A 19,806-nucleotide genomic window follows, 5' to 3' on the forward strand; every position below is an offset into this window, starting at 1 on the left:
TTTTGTTTTGTTTTGTTTAAGTGTCGAGAATTGCTTGCTAACCCTACACAAGGGGAGCATGTCAGGGGAGTTTCTGAGACAGGTAATTGTCTCTGTAGTGGAGCCTAGCACTCTGTCCTGTCCCCTCCGCTCTGCCCACAGCCACCCCAGCTCCTCCTTCAGACTCTGCTCTGGACGGAGACCCGGGAGCAGCCCAGGGCTGGTGCCCCCTCCCCCACTTCCGACCTCTTCTTTTCTCCCTCTTCTCATCCATGTGGGGAGGAAATGTTAGCAGTTCCTGGTTCATTGCTGGTCTCTAGGCTGAGAAGTTTGGTGGAGTGACTTAAAGAAGTGGGGCACAGCTTCTGGGTCTCCCTTGGCAGCCCTGTCCAGCTGTCTGACCACCAGTGATCGCTGTGTCAGGGGCACTCATGGGGGCAGCTCCTCTGAAGGCATAACTATAGCCCACCCCCGCAACACAGCAAGGGTAGTGGACCACCTCCTAAAGGACCCCCAGTGAGCCCCCTCATCTCACACCCCAGCAAGAGCTAGGATCTGTCTGTGCTGCCAGCTGCCTTAATTTTTAAGGAAATATTTTTTGCTTTCAAGGCTCTTCAAGTGTGATATGTTGTTATAGAGAAACTTGAAAGATATATTATATATATATTATATAAAATATATATTTATACATATAAATATTTATCTATATATTTATTTATTTAAGAATTTATTTATTTATTTGACAGAGAGACAGGGAGAGCATAAGCAGGGGGAGCAGCAGAGGGAGAGGGAGAAGCAGACTCTCTGCTGAGCGGGGAGCCCAATGCAGGACTCCATCCCAGGACCCTGGGATCATGACCTGAGCCAAAGGCAGAGGCTTAACTGACTGAGCCACCCATGTGCTCCTAAAAATATATTTAAACAAAAGGAAAAGCCCTTCCTTCTTCCCCACCCAAAGATAATGTGTTGTAATATTTTGGTGAATATCCTTCACTTTCCCCACTACGTGTATGTGATTTTTCCCTGTGGCAGGTGTTTTAAGTCTTTACCGGTTTTGACCCACATCCTGGTGGTTGGCGGTGTTCCCACCTTTCCTGCTTTCTGGCACCTCTTCCCCTGGTCTTTCTGTTGGCTGCTCAGGGCTTCCGTGTGGCCAAGTATGAAAGAATGAGCGTGGATCTGGCCTTATTGACACTCTGCACGACTTTCAGTAGCCCAGGAGAGAGGAACCTAGATCTCACCTCCCGCCCCCCCCCCCCCACCCCTGCTATGATTGGCTGGCCACTGGGCACTGTGTGGGGCCAGGTGGAGACTTCGGGGTCTGAGCGTGCAAGGACGCTGGAGTGGGTGGGTTGATCATGGCAGGTTTGCTCCCTTGTGCTCCCACTGGCTACGTTTCTCATTCTCTCCACAGGCTTCATGCTGCTGTGTTGGGCTTGGCACCTAGAGGGTGTATGCGCGGTAGTCTATTTTGACTGAGCCGTTGTTTCTGCCTTTGTATTTTTATTTCAGCCAGAAGCGTACTGAGCACAAAGTTTGCTGGACTTATAATGCTTACTGCATCTTCTTATCTACCGCATGGGCACTGGCCTCAGATAAGGGTCTGATCTGTATGAACTCCCCAGTCTGGAGAGCCCAGGAAATCGGAGTCACGGGGTTGGAAGGAAATAGAAACATCCGTGACTCTGCCCCTAGCGGTTTGCCTTGTCATGTTTGCATGACCTCAGAACACTCGTTGTTACCCCAGCCCCACTCAGACATCTCAGAGAACAAGGGCTTCACTCACGTTGGGGGTCATCTACTCCTGCTGGAACAATTTCCGCATTTCATATAAATGATCTCTAGGAACATGCAGGTAGGACTTTACCCATTCCTAAAGTATCTTACTCTGGAGCATTGTCTGTCCAGATGTAGCAAAGAGGGAAAGAAAGGCCTCCAGATACACTGTCTTGTAGATGTTTGAAGTCAGGTTTGTTGCCTAAGCCCCGGAGCTGGTGAATGGAGGAAAGCGGGCTCAAACCCAGCTCGTCTGACTCCCAGCGTTCCTCGAGTCCGCTCTAGAGAGGAGAGTCTTACTTCCAGTGACTGGTTTCCTTCTCTGGAGCTTCCACTTGTTGGCATTGCTTCTCTTCTTCAGAGCCACAGAGAAGTTAATTTCTCTTTCTGATGCAGTCTGAAATACTTGAAGATCGCTATTGTGTTGCCTGCGTCTTCTCTTCTCCAGGTTCCTTCAACTGTTTTTCTCTCATTCCATCATATATTCAGAAAGCATTCACTGGGTGTGTGCTGCCTGTTCGGTGAGGGCGGTCAGAGGTTGCCCCGGTCTTCAAGGAGACAGATTGTGAAAGGTCTAAGTCAGGAATAGCGTTTGGCTTCAGACATCTACTCAGTCCTTCTCTTTGCAGTGAGCCGTCTTACCACCATGCCTAGCTTTGCAATCCTCTCTAGAAAGTTCAGCGGTTGTCTGCTGGGTGGGAGAGGGGGTGTTCACCTGGCTGGTAGCCTGAGGGCAAGGATCTGAGGGCCGAGCTGCTCAGGTTTCTGGTATATGCCCTTGCTTCCAGCCTCTGCCGTGGCCCCGCTTCCAGGGGTGTTGCCCTGGGGTCCTTCAGAGCCTTTGCCTTTGTTCCTGGTGTGGTTGTCGGGCCCCGGACCCCTGTCCGCACCTGCACCTCAGGTCTCTGCCCTCTGTTTTGCTGGGTCACTTTCCTCGCTTCTAAAATTGCACTGACCTCTTTTCCTCTCTTCACCATCATCTTCTTTCCTGTTCCTTTTGTTCCTGTGGGTTCTTAGGTTTTTTTAAGTCCTGTTCTGTTATTTTAGTGGTCTTAGAGTGTGTTCTCGTTCTCTGTGTTTAACTAGAAGTTTCTCAGGCGCTTTCATATGCTTGTACCGCATCTTAGCCGTGGCTTCTCCATTCTGTGCTCTCATAGGATGTTTAAAAGTTATTTTAATTTCTGAATAGATTCCATTCACTTAATTAAAATAATTCTTTAAAAGATACTTGAAAATTATACATTGAAAAGTCTCGCTTTCACCGCTTTTCTTCATCCTGTTCTACCTCCTCCCCCCTTGAGGCAACAACTTTTGATTAGTTTCTTTATGCAGATGCAAGCAAATACGGATGACTATTTTTTATCTCTCCCTCCTTTATGCAAAAATTAGTACACTGTGGCCTGTTCTGTGTGTCCCAGTGGTCTATCCACGTCAGTGCTTCGAGAGCTTTTTTTGTTCCTCCTTATCATGCTCAGCCCCCGTTGTGTGGCTGGACTGCAGCTTACGTAACCCTTTCCTCCCAGTGAGCACTGGGTTGTTCTAGTCTTTGGCACGGCACACCGTCTGCAGTGAATGCTTCAAACATACATAGTGTTGCACGTGTGCATTTGTACTGGAACGATAAATTCCCTGAAGTGGAATTGGTGATGTTTGGAGCCCAAGTACGGGAGCCTGGGTCTCTGGGTGCTGGTCTGGGACTGTTGTCTGGCTAGGGACTCATCCCAAGGCATGATTTTGCCACCAGCACCGTGACGCTGTATGTACACAGGCTGGAAATGGTTTGCCCCCTTCCCACTGGGTCTCTCTGCCTGGGCCTAGGAGGCCCTGCTGAGGCCTCCAGCAGGGAGGGCTTCTGAAGGTGACATTGAACCTGGGCTCTCGGTGGGGGCAGCCCATCCTGTTGTGTCAGCCATGTTCTTATGATCTCTACCCTGGCTGCTGACACTGTACACATTTTTCTACAGTAAGCTCTCAAAGACAGAAAACAATGGTTGTCTTTTCACATTTGTCATCCTAAAGGGCTTTTTCAGCACGGCAGTTAAGGGGCTCTGGCAAAGGTGCCCGTGGCAGCAAAGTAGCTGGAGCTTGTGGCCCCCGGCAGCCTTGTCCCCCACTCTGGAGCAGTAGAGGGCCCCTTCAAGCCTCTCCTTGGAGCAGCTGGTGATGCAGCTAGCGGCTTGCAGCCTGCCGAGGTTTTCAGCCAGCAGGTGGGGAGTGGGCATCTGACCTCCAAGCCCAGCTCCTCCTGCTCTAGCTCTCTGCCTCTGGGGGAGCTGGATAGCTTTGTTCCTGGTCTCTGGGAAGGACTAGTGATGTGGTGTAGATGCTGTCAAGGCTGGGGTGCCCCCAACTTGCTTCCCCTTGGCCCCCCACTCTTCCTTCTCATAACCATCCTCCCACGCTGGTCAGGGAACAGGTTGCAGCACTCATGTGACAGCCCCCTCCTTTCCCAGCCCAGAACCCAGGACCCAGATTTGGTCCTTTTCAGACACTTGGCCTCTCTTTCCTCCTTACCACTGCACGTACCACTGCCCCCCGCAACCCTTTCTTTCCTCTCCGCACTCTCCGCCCTTGCCTGTGGGGAGCTACCAAACCAAACACAACAGTGAGCCTTGCCAAAGGTCACTCTTTGTTGTTATTTATTCTCTTCGGGTTTGCTGGAAGTTTGAAAGAGCTTGAGATGCTGTCAAACCCCCAGATTCCTGGGAGGCAGGGGAATTTCTTGAACTGCCTGGGAAGCTCTAGCTAAAAGCCACTGTTTGTAAGAAGACATTCGGCTAAGCCCCCGTGTGGCTCTGGGGGGACAGCGAGGTGCGCAGGGCCAGATCGCTCAGCCCCCTGCTCCTCCACTGAGGGGTTTCCAGTGAGCCCCGGCCACAGGCAACGCGAGCTGTGGGGGCTACGGCCAGGGGGCTGGATTTCGGAAGGGCTGCCCAGGCCCCGGGCTTGCTCTGAGCTCTGCCTGTTTTTGGTCTTCCAGTCCGCAGCCGCCACAGCCCCAGGTCCCCGAGACTCCCTGGGCAGATGAGGGCGGCTCCGTTTATCATCTGACCGATGAAGACTTTGACCAGTTTGTGAAGGAACACTCCTCTGTCCTCGTCATGTTCCACGCCCCATGTGAGTGGAACCTTGCTCCTCCCGCCACGTCTTCTCCTCCCTGAGCATAGGGCGGGCACTGCTCTGGGACGTGTGTCCAGTGAGCACTTGCCTGTTGGATGCCTCCCCTGTGCGGATGCCCTGGTGCCAAGCGAGGTCCCCACCCCCACAGCTCACACAGCCCACCCCACGTCACCATCGGAATAGCTCTGGCACCCTGATCAGGCCACAGGGCTCCTTGCCTCAACCTGGAGGGCCTGAGCGGCTTCCTCTAAGTCAGCACAAATTGGGAAATGCAAACAAATTGCCCAGAATTGGAGGAATTAGGACTGGAAGGGCCCTGAGATACCAGCTAGAATAGTAATCACCCCCCGAATCTAGGTGGGGAAATTGAGGCCCCCAGCAGGCCCTGAATCTTGCCAAATAGCTAAGAGGGCCTGGTGAGGCTAGGGCCAGAGCCTCAGATCCCCCAGCATCTGGAATGCCTTCCTTCCGCTTCAACCTGAGAGTTTCATAGCCTGAAGCAGCCACAGTGTATCAAGGAAGGGAAATGTGCGAATGCTGTAGAAGGCGTTTGCAGTAATAACTGGAAAGCCTGCAGTCCAGGAATTTCCTAGGCCAGTGTCTTCCCCATTCCCACGGAGAATGGAAAATTGATTGTAATTTGTTTCTAAGCGGGAGCAGATTGCTCCTGTGGAGGTGAGCAAAGGGATGCCGGCCCAGGGATGCAGAGTTCCTGGGAAAGGTGGGCCCATCCCCCACCCCCATGGGTGAGCAAGGTGGGTCCTCAGAACCCTGGGACAGGTGCGTATATGGCGGGGGGCGGGGCGGTGTGCTCTTCTCTCAGAGCTTCTTGCTGGCTCTTTGGCCCAGTGATGGTAGGGAAGGATTATGAAGAAGAAGAACGAGCAAGAAATAACTGCTTTGTAGACCAGTGCCATAACCATCCAGTCCACGGAGGCATCTTCAGCGGGGAATGTAGTGGTCATCAGCACGGGGGTGAGGATCTGTGTGCTAACAGTTGTGTTTCAGCCTGTGGCGATAAAGCAGCTCCCCGCAGGGTCCCCTTCTTTCATCTTACCCACAGTGCCTCAAGGCCAGGAGGATGAGCCCCATTTTACAGATAAGGAGACTGTCACACAGAAATGGCCCAAATTGTTCATGGCTCCGCAAGTGCAGTACTGCTGACCCCCTCCGCGCGCCCCTGCCTTGGGGTAGCATGTGGGTTTGGTTAGTCAGGAGCTATTCGAAAGCAGATCGCTCCCTGCTCAGGATTTCCCCAGCTCCTTCTTTCTGAGAAGTACCAAATTCTTGAACAGATCCAGAGGTAAAGTCTTCTTATGACCCTTCTGAATTTTTAGAAAACTGACAAATTGCCCCAAAAGCTAAGTTTCGGAGAGCCTCCTGATTAAGGGCAAGTATGGGGTCTTAAGAGCACTTCACCCCCAGCTCTGCCCAGGCCTTAATGAGCACAGCACAGTATGCTCGCGGCTGACACGTGTTCTCGGGCCCATCTCAGAGCTGGGGCAGAAGCCAGGCTGGCGGGAAGTCATGTGGTACGTGGAGTTGGGATCAGCCCACCTGCGTCCCTGACCCCACAGAGCAGGTTGGTAGTGACTGGCCGTTTTCACTTCCTCCCTGGGAGCTTTGTCCTTTGCAGCCCGACAGTACCGAGTGGTTTGAGCAGGGGTTCATGGTTGATGCATCTGAGCATGAAGAGTGTGTATCCCCTTTGATGAATCCTGTGTGGTATCCAAAAACAGTATGTACCACATAGACTGGAATTTTTTGTCTGTGTTCTTTCTTATAGTCTTAGGTGGTGAGCAACTCACTGTAGGAGCTAATGCCTCCAGGGTCTGGGGGCTGGAGCTTGTCTGTAGTGTCCCTCCCTTTCTCTTCCCCTCATGACTCATGCTCTTCCCTCCCTGAACCAGAAGGATCTTGTTCATCGCTCCCCCCTTCCCCACCCAAGGGCCTTTGTGGGCACAGTGAGGGCTTAATGGACAAGAAACAAACCAGTGAAGTTGTTTAGAGCTAAATTAGAGAAAGAGAACGGGGAACCAAATGGCAGCTTTTGTTTTCCCCATCAGTCATTGTTATTAATAAATATTTTGAAACCCACCACACTCCTTACAGAGCCCTGTTGAGGGGACTCTGATTTCAAACTTAGCAAACAGAGACGTCTGAGGCTTCTGTTGGTGGGTGTTTGCTCGGGAGGAGCCCTCTGATGAGGCTAGCCCCGTGTGTGTGTGCGCATGCGTGCACACACCTATGTGGGTTTATTTCTGCTGGACTGACAGGGACAGGGATCAGGACACAAGCATGCAGTGAAGCTTCCTGTTAAAGCTTCCATTAAGTCCTAGCTCTGCACAGTCCCTCCGTATCCAAGAGCACGCAAAGGATGTCATCTGGCAAAGGATGGACTGTGTGTGGTTTTCGAGAGGATTCGGAACCCAGGAGGAGATAGCTGGGAGCAGAGAACTCTTGGCTGCCTACCAGTGCAGCTCATGCTGGAGCTCCAGGGAATCCAGAGCAGTTGTGAACCACTTTTGTGGGGTTTGGGTAACCAGGAGAAAAGGACAGACATCAGGAGGCCAGAGACTGGCCATGCTGTCCTAAGTTTCCCAAGTGCATAAAAGGTGAATTCTGGAAATCACAGCAGTATGACACATTTCCATCTCAGACCAAACAAGGAATGGTTTAGAAACAGACCATGCTGGAGAGTTAGAAAAACAAGCTGGGGTCTGTCAACAGAAAAGACCATAGTTTATATAAAGGATCGCTGGTTTGTTTCTTGTGACAGGCCTACTGGGTTGATGAATTAGCATGTCTTTGTTCTGTTTTGTTTTTTAATTTCATTTTTTTTCAGTGATCCAACCAAAATTCATTGTGCACCACACCCAGTGCTCCATGCAATATGTGCCCTCCATAATACCTACCACCAGGCTCCTAGCATGTCCTTGTTTCATCAAAAGCGAGTCTGTGCTTTCCTGACTATCATGGGGGAAAAGGGGTGGAGTGGCCCACCTTCTTGGTGCTGAATGACTGTGACTCTAGCTTCGTTCTAGCTGGAGGGTGGTACTTGTTTTTTATTCAGCAGTTTCGTTAAAACTATATATGTAAAAAAAAAAAAAGGCATACTTCTAAATCTCCAAAGGTTAGAGCTGGAAAAAGGATAACTAGCTAAAATATTGAACAATTGCATGTAAGATTTTTGAAGATGCCAACAGACTGAAATAGTAGGGCCCAAACCGAAAAGCTGAATTTATTCTTAGGACTTTCTGGTAATTAAAGAGGAATGCATGTACATATTATAACAGGATAATACGGGAAAATATAGAGAAGAAAATTCACACTCGTGATACTAACTCCCAGAGAGAGCCGCAGTCCCTCTTTACACTGTTATTTCTATGCACAGAGTATATGCTCAGTGTCTCTTTCTTCCTGGGTTCTGCTCTTGAAAGGCCAGGAAGAGAAAGGGTCTTAAGCTTTCCACCTGACGGTTGCCTGCCTCGGGTGGCTGCTCCCTGGCATGTGTAGGTTCCAGATGCAAATTACTTTGTTCTGTGCCTAGAACCTTCATGGGGGACCTATGGAACTACTCTCCTGGGTTCTTGAGGAAAGGCACACGGGCCCCTCATTGTTGGATATCATCAGCAGTCCAGTGGTCTGCTTCTTTCCCTTTTCCAGCTTTCCTGCCACTTGCCCCCTCAGCCTCATCACCTTCTCTCCTTTCCCCTCTGATTCTGGCTGGAGTAGGTTAGAAATCACACAGATCCTTCTGCTTCCTCTACATCCTGATGTCTGAGTGGTCACTGAGCAAATAAGCACAGGCCCAGCACAGGGTGGGCCCCTCCACGCACATGAGCTCCAGTCCTGACCTAGGTCACACCGTGGGAGTGATGGGAGTTGAGATTTACAAGCGGGTTTGCCCCATGGACCTTGCCTTCCAGAATCAGGCTGAGCCTCGTGGGGAAGACAGTCTGTGAGTAGCAGGCTCTGAGAGGAGGGTGTGCACTGCACAGGGCAAGGACGGAGCCAGGGCCTCACGTAGAGCCCTGGGGGCAGCCTGCCGTCACTCTGCACTTCCCCCTTTCTTTTATCTGGCCCTCAGTGTGGAGCCTGGCATGGGTGCAGGAGACTGCAGCACTAGGCCCAGCTCTGCAATCCCCCAGAGGACACAGTGTCCACAAAGGGTGTGGCAGCAGGACACAGACTTCTGCCGCTCCCCGGGCCTTTTGTTTCTTTTTGCAGCATCCTGAAGGAGAAAAGTCAGACTACGCGTGTTCACTCCTCTTCTTGTCCTGCTTACTTTGCTGCACTAACATCCACCTGCTCCTCCTTCTCCAAGAACCTCCTTTGGGCCACAGGAGGTTGCAGTGTTGAAATAACACCGCCTGAGCGAGGATCACTCATGTGGGGACAGCAGAAGGAACGTAGGGGGCTCCTGGGGAGGGTGTCCCTGAGGAGCAGCCTGTCTTCTTTCTAGGGTTTTATTTATTTATTTATTTGAGAGAGAGAGGGCATCAGAGAGAGAGAGAGAGCGCATGAGCAAGGGGAGAGCAAAGGAAGAGGAAAAGGCAGACTTCTCGCTGAACAGGGAGCCTGATGTAGGGCTCAATCCCAGGACCACAAGATCATGACCCAAGCCGAAGGCAGATGCTCAACCAACTGAGCCACCCAGATGCCATCCTCCCCCCGCAGATGTTTTCTTAGAAATGTGTGCTGGAGGCTGCTGGGCTTTCCCTTTAGATTTGGTGGCAGATTGCTGTCAGACTCCAGATTTTCTGCTTCTTAGTTTCCTTCTTATTCTCAAGTAATATGACTTTTGTAGAAAATCTAGAAAGTACAGAGAAGTATAAATGATATCGGAAAAAAAAACCAAAAACCTAGCTATAATCCTATTATCCAGAAGCAACCATTTTTCACTTGGTTTCTAGTTTCTTTTCCCCTATTTTTTAAGGCTTTTCAATTAGCATATAGTTAACTGACTTATTTTTCTGATGTGTAGATTTGTGTAACCATCATGCCATAAACTCCTTCGTGCTATCACTTTAATTTTTAATTGTACCAATAACGTAAGGATAATAATGGCATTTTTGTTGCTGACCATCCAAAGTCCAAGGGAGACATAGACTGTAGGGCAAACAGTGAAAGCCCTTGGTGCTCACCCTTCTCCCTGACCAGAGCAGACCACTGCTACCAGTCAGTACGACCTTCTCCGTCTGTGCTTCTACCTAAATAACAGTGTTTTTGTTTTTATTCTTTATGTAAATAGGATCATTTCCTGTCTTTCTGTTCTGTGGCTTCTTTTCACTTAGCAGTGGGCCGTGAAGATTGTTTTGTATACATGTAGATGTTGGTGTATAAATCTACCTCAGTCTTTTTAATCTTTGAATAGCATTTAATCATTGAGATACAGATTTTAAATCATTTCCTGTTGATAGACATTTGCCGACAGCCTTTGATTATTCAAACAATGCCATGAACATTTGTAAACATATGTATTTGGGAACACTTCTAAATATTTATGACTAACTCCTGAAACCGCAGTTCTGGGCTGCAGGATGTGTGCTTGAGCTTCGATACATACTGCTAGCTTCCCTCCAGAAAGGTTCCACCACCCCCGGCCGTGTGTGACAGAGCCTGCGCCCTGGCCATGTGTGTGACAGAGCCTGTGCCCGGATGTGTGTGTGACAGAGTGTGCCCTGGCCGTGTGTGACAGAGCCTGCACCCCAGCCGTGTGTGTGACAGAGCCTGCTCCCCAGCCGTATGTGACAGAGCCTGCTCCCCGGCCGCATGTGACAGAGCCTGCGCCCTGGCCGTGTGTGTGGACAGAGCCTGCACCCTGGCCATGTGTGTGACAGAGCCTGTGCCTGGCTATGTGTGACAGAGCCTGCGCCTGGCTGTGTGTGACAGAGCCTGTGCACTGGCTGTCTGTGACAGAGCCTGCACCCTGGCCGTGTATGACAGAGCTGCACAGAGGCCATGCCCCAGCTGTGTGTGACAGAGCCTGCATCCTTGCCAGCTGTGGACACTCAGCCTCTCATCTTCCTGCCAAACTGGGCAAAAGGGCAACTTGTGCACAGCTCCACGGCCTCCAGGAAATCAGGTGTCCTTTCATGTGCTGGTCAGCCTTCTGTATTTCTGCAAACCACCTATTTGTATTCTTTGCCCATTTTTCTACTCGGTTGTCTTTTTCTTCTTGACCTAGAACTCTGTACTTATGGGTGGTAATATTTATCTCTTTTCTGTGTTCCAGATGTTCTCTTTGTAGTCTATGGCCAGCTTTTACTTTCATGGTAGTACCTTTCATTGCACAAAAGTTTTACCTTTTGTGTGGTAAAGAGTAAGTAGAATATTTATGGGATACTTACTATGGATCAGGCATTCCTTCTAAGCACTTTCCGTATACTAACTCATTTAACATTCATAACAAATCTTATGAAGTAGGTATTATGATTATCCCCAGTTTACAGGTTAGGAAAGAAAGGCATCAGAATGTTGAGAAACTGGCCAAAGTTCGCTTAGCTAAGAAGGTAGAACTAGGGTTAAAACCTGCACCCTTGTGCCTTCTGCAAGACTGCCTTTCCCCACCCTGACCTCTGGGATTCATGGCTTGCTCGGGAAATCCACCCCTCAGATATAAAACTAGTGCCCTGTGTTTTGTTATAATATTTTTTTTGTCTCATTCTTTAATTCATCTGGATTCTTCATTCTGTTGTGCCAGATGGGAGGAAAGGATTTAATTTTATTTCTCTAAGTCCTTTTTTCCCCATGCATGTTTTTCTCTTACATTTTTCTTAAGATTATCTTATATTTTCTTATGTTATTAAAAATGCTTTTCTGTACATGCTTTTTGTGGTCACATAATATTCCATTGTATAATGGCACCATAAATTACTTAACCAGCTCCATAATGTTGAAGGTTCGAGTTGTTTACCGTATTTCTGCATTATAAATCACACAGCAGAGAACAGTTATGCATAAATATTTGTCCACATGTCGGATTATTTCCTTAGGATAGAAGCCTAGAAGAAAAAATTTAAAAGCCTGTTATCTATATTTTCCACTAATACAAAGGAAGAAAAAAAACCCCACTCTGTTTTTGCACACGAAGAGGGCCACATGATGGATGGAAACATCCGTCAGTGTGTGAGTCTGCCCCAGAGTATCTGTGAGTATCTACGAGTCAGCTTTGTTGTGTAGACAGCTGGAAGCCTTAGAAGAGCCCTGAGGTCTCTGGGGGTGCTCATCACAATGTTAGAACATGAGTGTTTCTGCTGGCATCTGTAGGAGCCCCACTTCCCTCACATGCCCTCAGCCAGGTTCCAGGCAAGGCAGCAGGAATGTGGATCGGAAAATCCAGGCTCCTGTAGAGGCTCAGCTATAAGAGAGCTTTCCAGATTAATCTTGGTTCCCTAGAAAATTCCTGTTCCAGGATCCAGGAAAGTCTCCATAGCTGGTCTGTAATAAAATTGTAGGTGTATCTAAAGTTAATGTAATCCAGGGGAATTGGAAAGCTTGGGGTTGACAGGAGGCAGCATTCCCATAGCCAGAAAGGAGTGTGCTCAAATAGTTGATGTGCAGCCTCTGTGCCAGGCCATGAAAATCAGCGTCCGCACACTTACACAGATGATAAAAACCCAACAAGGAACTTCGGCAGTAAAACTTAATGGCCTATCAAATCACAATCAGAACACTAAAACGCAGTGGGCTGGAGTCCTGCTCCTGCTTTCTTACCTCCCCTTCTGGCTGTCCCGCAGCCCACGCTGCCAGGATGTCCTGAAGGCCAGGCCCAGGATTTGGGGGCTGGGGTCAAGGCTGGCATGACCCAAGACCCATGGGTCTACAGAATAGGTGGGTGCCAGCAGAGGACATGTTTGCGCAGCCAGACCTTTCTCCTCTTTGGGACCTGGCCAGTCTGCTTCTCATAAACTTTCTTTACAGAAGCTTGTTGCTTGGCCTTCCTATCTTGTTCAGATTGCTGAGGGAATTCATGGTGGAAGCACAAGCCACGGCTAGTTTAGGGTATGAATGAGAAGCTGTAGAACAACATCCATAGATGGATTTCCAGAGCTGTTTTCTAGACCTTGTAAGAAGCAGGAGAAGTGTACACGTGGTGGTGGGGAGGGAGGGGACATGCCTAGTGACGGGCTTGGCTGCCAGTGATGCTAGATAGAGGTGTTTAGTCAAATCAGCAACTGTTCATGTCCAGGCAGGACTCTTGCCCCAAAAGAATTTCACCCAGTTAAACCTTGTGTACACAGGTGTAAACCTGAACCATCCAGCCATGAGGTTAATTCATCCAAAAAGCGTGCAGACTGTCATCCTCAGTACCAGGGATGTGACGGTGAGCCGGACAGATGGCAAAGCCTGTGGGGAGCTTCCACTCTGGTTGGGATGGACTGGTTCAGATAAGCAGGTTACTCCAACTGTTCTGAGTACCGTTGAGAAGATGAACAGGATATTGGAAGAGACATGATGTGTGAGGCTCCTTGGGGTTAGCTGGTCAGAGGATTCTCTGTGGAAGTGAAATTTGAGCTGAAGCCTGAATGATGTGAAGTGATCAGCCATGCACAGACCTGGGGGAAAGATCGTGTTCCAGGTAACTGTACGTGACGAGCCCTGAGGTGGAAAGGAGCTTGGTCTGATAGAACAGAAAGAAGGCCACGGGCTGCGGAGCAGAGGACAAGAGGGAGGCCACCGGAGCTGCAGCTGGTGGGTAGGAGAGACCAACGGTGCGTGGCCTGTGGCCATCGTAGGGTCTGGATTTTGATCTGCCTTTGACGGGAAGCCATTGCAGAGTTACAGCCGAGGGAGTGTAACCTGATTTGTCTTGAAAAGATGTCCTGGCTGCTCCTAAGTATCAGAGGACAGCAATGGAACAGTCGCAAGGCTGGCCAAAATTAAATGGCGTGGAAATGTATGCATAAGAAGGACTTTGTGAGTGGAAGAGGAGTGGGCGGTTTGGTGGGGTGGAATGAACTGAAGACTCAGAGCAGGGCCCGGAGCTTGGTAGGCACTGTGTGGAGATGCCTGGTCCATCAGGGCGGTGGTTGTGGTGATGAGGAGCGGGTTCTGGGGGCCAGGAGAACTTTGGAGAAAAGGTGGGCTCATGTGGACATGGTGATGGGAACTCCAGCCGGAAATTCCACCTTCATCCCGTATGGAGGCCCCACGTTTGTCACTTCATCTCCCAGAGCCACCACTTCTGGCTCTAAGGAGCTTTGTCTTGTCTGTCACCCTGTACTGCCAAAGAAAGTGTGTGGAAGCCCAGGACAGAGGGCAAGTACTTTCATTATTTTAAGGAGAGTCCTGGGAGACTGAGCTGGAAGTTCAGGAGAGAGGCGTGAGTGCAAGCTAGAGAGTCTGGACGTTTCCTGGCATATCTTCTACCTCTCCCTCCTCTGTCTGACAGACCCTTCGTCCCAGTGAGCGAGTTCTCGAGCTCAGATTGTACCTCTGGCCCACCACTGAGAGAAGCTGGCCAGTGATATGGAGTCTATTTGCCACCTCATCTGGGCAGTGACATCAAAGGGCCAGAATCTCATAAAGGTTTGAAGGTGAATTTTCTCATCTTCACGGGTCCTGCCATATTGACTGGGATATTTGGGGAAGAAAGCACGGTTTTTCTGTCAGGGGCAATGGCCGGCTTTTCTTCGTCCTCCCTCCACCCCCCCCCCCCACTCCATCCCACTGCCCACCTTGACTGCAGCACTGATCTCCTGTTTAGGGGAGAGGGTGATGAGGGGTACATCTTCCTGCCTCTCCTGCCTTCTTTGGAGGCCAGCTGGAGTCTTGAGCCCAGGTGTTTTTAGGCCTGCCCTGATGTTCTCCCTTGTGCCTCCTGGGCTGAGTGGGTCTGACTTAAGCCACTCACTTCCTCCTTTCCGGGGCAGGCTGAATTCTTGGGTGACAGATCAGCACCAGGAGTGAGCTTCCTTTTCTCGACTTGTCTTCATGTTAGGTGAGCCTCCAGCACCCCAGACAGGGAACACCAGCCTAGCAGAGGCCAGTGGGGTGCTTGGTACCTTGGAGTGGGTTGCAGGGAGCTGTCCGCCTGGAGGTAGGTAGGCAGGGGGATCCCCATTAAGAGTCTAGAATCCCTTCATTCCCACCATAACCCCCCCCCCCAAAATGACTTATTCCTTTTATTTTAGTGAGAACCAGGAAAAAAAAAAAGGTCATTTTTACATATTCCATGTTATGTCAGTGGAGTCTTCCTGAGAACATCTCATTACCTGGATGGATGTGAGAGGGAACCCAAGCCTGAACTCCCATGGGGCGACTCTGTGCTCTTCTGCCCACCCGCACCACGGGAAAGTAAATGCCTCAGAGCTGGGCCTTGTCTGCCATGGCTTTTAACCTGGGATCTGGGAGTCAGTCAGGGGATTGGATCCCTGTGAAGTGATACATAAATTTGGACTATATTGGCATCAGTATTGGAGGAGGGAAAAAGAAGACTTATTACATTCTCAAGTGTGTCAGTGACCCAGGAAGGCCCAGAGCCCCAAGCTGAGCCAAAAGAGACATTCTCCATTCACCACTGTGGGCAGCCATTGCCTATACAGCGAGCGTGGGGAGAGGCCGGGGTGGCGGACGGTGGGCTGCCTGTTTTCCATCTGGGCGATGGTTCAGTGGAGTAGAAGTAGCAGTGCGTGCTCTGTGTGCTTCAGGCACATTCTGTTAAATGGGGTTTTGTGGCTGTTCCTGAAAATCTGCAAGGAATCTTTGTTCTAAATTGTTTCTTTGGGGAAAACACATTTTCAGTTCCAAACAACCCCCTTACTAAAACAAAACAAAACAAAAAACCTTTGTAACCTGGTGGCTTAGAATGTAACAAATGGTTGTGATAGCATGAGATATTTCTAGCTGGAAAACAACATTCTTGTGTTTCAATTTCATGACAACCATGTCACCCCTCTGGTTCATGAAGTCCTGAGTGGGCTGTAGTGTCCCTCATTTTTTGGCCCATTTGAGAAGGGTCAAAATGCTGTTGCAGCTGAGAATCGTAGCTGCTCCCTGGGCTGGATGCCATCGGGGACTGTTCCGTCCACGGGTCATGTCTTGGCTCCCGAGTGCTCTGTCCAGGCGAGGAGCTCGGCAGCTCTCCAGCCGGGGAGCTGGATGATCATTTACAGTTTCTACTGTCAGTGTGCCTGGTGGGTGCAGCATAGCCACTGTGGACCCCTTGTCCCTACAAGGGACAGGTATGCAGGGACTGAGGAAGGTGGGAATGGGCAGCAGCAGAGGAGACAGGTTTGTGTCCCACTGCCACCTACAGCTGGGCTCTGCGGGAATGACCTGGAAGAGAGAGGCACTTTTGTCCCAGTCCCCTGCTCCAATGAAAGCAGGAATGCCCATTCTGTGGCTCAATGGCTTCTAGAGGCTGTCAGAGGTGTCCTCGGCTAATCCTGGAGGTTTGTCTGCCTCCCTCTTTCTCGAGACAGTTACGAGAATCGCGGTGCTGTCGGCTGCCACACAGCAGCCCCCGTCAGGAGAAGGCGGTGGTTTGCCCCGTCTGCTGCTTAGCCTGCTTCCTGTCTGGAAAGATCGCGAAGCTGGCTGTGTGGGGGCCTGAGCCAGTCTGGACCACCTCGCTGAACAGCCCCTGCAGCATTAAAAGCCAGAAAGTACTCTTTATGCAAACAAAAGTTGTTTGCAAATGTCTTGACGTCACCTATCAAAGTGATCATTTACTTGTTAATGTATCATGTTTGATTATTCGTGACACTACTGAGTTTGCGTGGTGGTAAGGAGAGGGTAGAGCAGTGTTTGTACCCAGAAAGAGGCATTCGGAAACGATGATCCAGATCCCTGCGCCTGTCCTGTCATACGTCCTCCCACGTGGGAACAGTTGGAATGTATTCTTGCTTCTGGGAATGCTTATTCCCAATTCAAGGTGCAGACCCCTTCTGCCTAGAGAGTGGGGGGGATGACAGGGGTAGCAGCATGGGGCTGGGAGGCACACACTGCTGGTGGCTGTGTCTGTAGCCTTGGCCAGTTGCCTACCTTCTTAGTGCCTTAGTTTTCTCATCTGTAAAATGGAGATAATATCAGCTTATACCTTTGTAGGGCTGTTGTGAGGCTCTGAAGCACTTAGAGCAGTGCCTGGCCCTCAGGACCTATATATATATGTGTGTATGTTGCCAGTATTTTTTATGTAGTTGCTTTGGTTTTGCCTCTGGCACGCCCTCCCACTCCCGCACTGAGTGGATTAGGGGAAAGGTTTCTGTCCTCTGCGCTGGTGCTGCTTTTCTCTCAGGTGCCCCTGGTGTCTGGGAATAGGGCGCCGCTGTCTTACAGAGGCAGGGGACCTCACTGGAGCCTCCGTGCCATGGGAGTGGTTTCTCTGCTTCCCACAGGGTGTGGACACTGTAAGAAAATGAAGCCAGAGTTTGAGAGCGCAGCGGAAGTCCTCCACGGAGAAGCAGACGTAAGCTTCCTTTCCTGAACCTCCCCCCACCATTTTTCTCTGAAGACTCAGTGACACGGATCCCTGCAGGGACTTTCCCCTGCAAGCTCCCGGAGGTCTACAGCACTTCATCGCCCCAAATACACATGTCTTACGTCGGAGGGGCCCCTACCTGGGATGGAGGGGCGCAGAGTGACTCTAAGTTCCTGTTCCCACCCTGTCCATGTGGCCTCCGCCAGGTTGTGGCCCTGGGGTGAAGCCCCAGAGTTCATCCTCTTTTCTCTGGGACCTTGGCTCTTGGGAACAGCCAGGGTCTACACAGTCCAGCTGGTAGGACAGATTTAAAAGTCTCCCTTCAGTCCACAAATAAACCGTGGACACCCGTGGACGTATCCTGGGGATGTATGAGCCCTGGGGGCCAGCCACCCCAGAGAAGTGCTGGCAGGTCCTGTGGGGGGTTGGGGGCTGGCATCTGGGCTCCTCTTCTGCCGGCACCGTGTCTGAGGCTGTGATGCATGGTTGGCCTCTCCCCCATCCCAGAGCTCTGGTGTCCTTGCAGCTGTCGATGCCACCGTCAACAAGGCCTTGGCAGAGAGATTCCACATCTCCGAGTTTCCCACACTGAAGTATTTTAAGAATGGAGAGAAATCCGCAGTGCCTGCGCTCAGAACAAAGAAGAACTTTATTGACTGGATGCGAAAGTAAGTGTGGCGGGCTCAGCAGCACATCCGACTCTTGGCTGCCGGCCCCTGGAGCTGGCCCCATGGACACAGAGGAACCCTGAGGAGCTCCTCAGGGCCACAGGAGCCAAGGTGGACTTGACTTCCCCAGTTCCAGAGCCATCTCTGGTGTGCAGGCCACTTGTCTTCACCCAGCATGTTTCACTGGTACCGGGGGCAGTGGGTGGCATGTTTTTCTTCTTGAGGGATCCCCCCTTCCCTGTGTCCTAGCCCCAGGCTTCATCATGGCATCTTACTCCATCTGTTTGAAATGGCTGAAGGACATACACAGCTCTTGACATTCAGAGCTGGACTCGTTCAGGCCCAGGTCTGCTAGTGGTTGACTGGACCTCTGGGAGTATCCACGAGTCAGCCTGTGGTGGTTTGGGGTTGAGAACATAGACGGTCAAGTGCTCCCTCGGTCTGTGTAGGAGTTTGCTGATTTACCACAACAGGAAACACAGACTTACGGCTCAATGGCAGGAGTTTACTCTCTCACAGTTCCACAGACCACAAGTTCAAGATAAGATGTTAGCAGGGTTGGTCTCTCTCCTTGGCTGTCTTCCACTCCGTGTCTTCACAGGGTCTTCCCTCTGTGTCTGAGTCCTAATCTCTTCTTGAAGGACACCAGTAAGATTAGGGTAGGGCCCACCCCAGTGACGTCATCTTAACTTAATCATCTCTCTAAAGACCCCCATCTCCAAAGACAGTCACATTCCAAGGTACTTGGGGGCTGGGACTTTAACATGTGAATGGGGAGCAGGGCACAGCTCAGCCTATAACGGCCTACAAGTCCAGAGAACCTGAGTAGCCTCGTAATTACTAGCCCAAGGACCTCCCACTTCCCCAAGGTCTTTGGAACCTGCAGTTCTGAGCATTTCCTTCTCCTGTGAGGGAGAGGAAGCATCACACAGTTGTCCTGTGTGGAGGAAGCCCCAGGCCTTGCTAGAGAGCCAGAAATTGTTAAGTTGTAGTTAAGGAGACTTTCTCCTGTCTTACACTCTTCCCCCAAGACACACACACACACACATACACTTTCTCTCTCTCTCTCTCTCTCACTCACATAGAGCTTGAATATTTGAGAATATTTCCTCATTTTAGCACGGGGTAGGGGAAGATAAAGTAAAAGAAGACATATTCCAGCCTTTGCGGAGGTTCCTGGTACCCAGCATCAGGATGCCCAAGTGACAACCAAGACTTTAGAGTCAGAATGTGACATGAGAACTGTCCAAAATAGCAGTGTCCAAATCGAATTCCTTTATTAGGATGTTTGTGCTCAAACTTGGGTGTACGCATGTGCCACCTGGTTTTGAGGCGCTCCTTTAAAGTACAGATTCTGGGCCTGCTGTCCCTGAGGCTTTGATTTGGGAGCTGGGAATTGGAACCCTTAGCCGTTGTTTTAAGAAATACCTGCTTAATAAGATTGGGAGCAAAGTTACCACTAGATTCAGGAGAGGCTCCTGGGAGGAGGTGAGGGTGCTAGCAAGCTCCTGGTCTCAGCTCCTCCCGCTCTGTCCTGCTCATCACCGGGAGCAGGTTCAGTGGTTCACTTCCAGAAGAGACGAGGTACTTACCCTTTTGGGCCTCTCGGTGTCAGAAGCAGGTTGCTCTTCACACCTGCCTCGCTAGCTTGCATCAGGGGCCGATGCTGGTACCCAGAGAGCATTAGCCAGGTGGGGGTTCAGGCAAGTCCTTGGGACTTGCACTTGTGGTTAGGGAGCCCAGGGAATCTGGAGTGGCCTGGACGCAGGTAGGGAGCCCCGAGGATCTGTGTCCCTTTTGTGCGTTGTCCCTGCTGCTGAGCACCTGAAAAGCACT

At 50.5% G+C, this 19,806-nt stretch overlaps 1 protein-coding gene across 2 annotated transcripts in view; it reads left to right on the forward strand.

Annotated features, from left to right (window-relative positions):
• The window catches only part of PDIA5 (protein disulfide isomerase family A member 5), a 91,367-nt gene that overhangs the window by 59,090 nt on the left and 12,471 nt on the right, over positions 1-19,806 (forward strand). For both annotated transcript variants that reach the window (XM_032335195.1, XM_032335202.1), the window contains exons 11-13: positions 4,736-4,872; positions 17,220-17,290; positions 17,810-17,970. In XM_032335195.1, coding sequence (XP_032191086.1) covers positions 4,736-4,872; positions 17,220-17,290; positions 17,810-17,970 — 369 coding nt within the window. The remainder of the gene's footprint in view (positions 1-4,735; positions 4,873-17,219; positions 17,291-17,809; positions 17,971-19,806) is intronic.

Source organism: Mustela erminea, chromosome 1 (genome assembly GCF_009829155.1).
Source record: "Mustela erminea isolate mMusErm1 chromosome 1, mMusErm1.Pri, whole genome shotgun sequence".
NCBI classification, from domain to species: domain Eukaryota; kingdom Metazoa; phylum Chordata; class Mammalia; order Carnivora; family Mustelidae; genus Mustela; species Mustela erminea.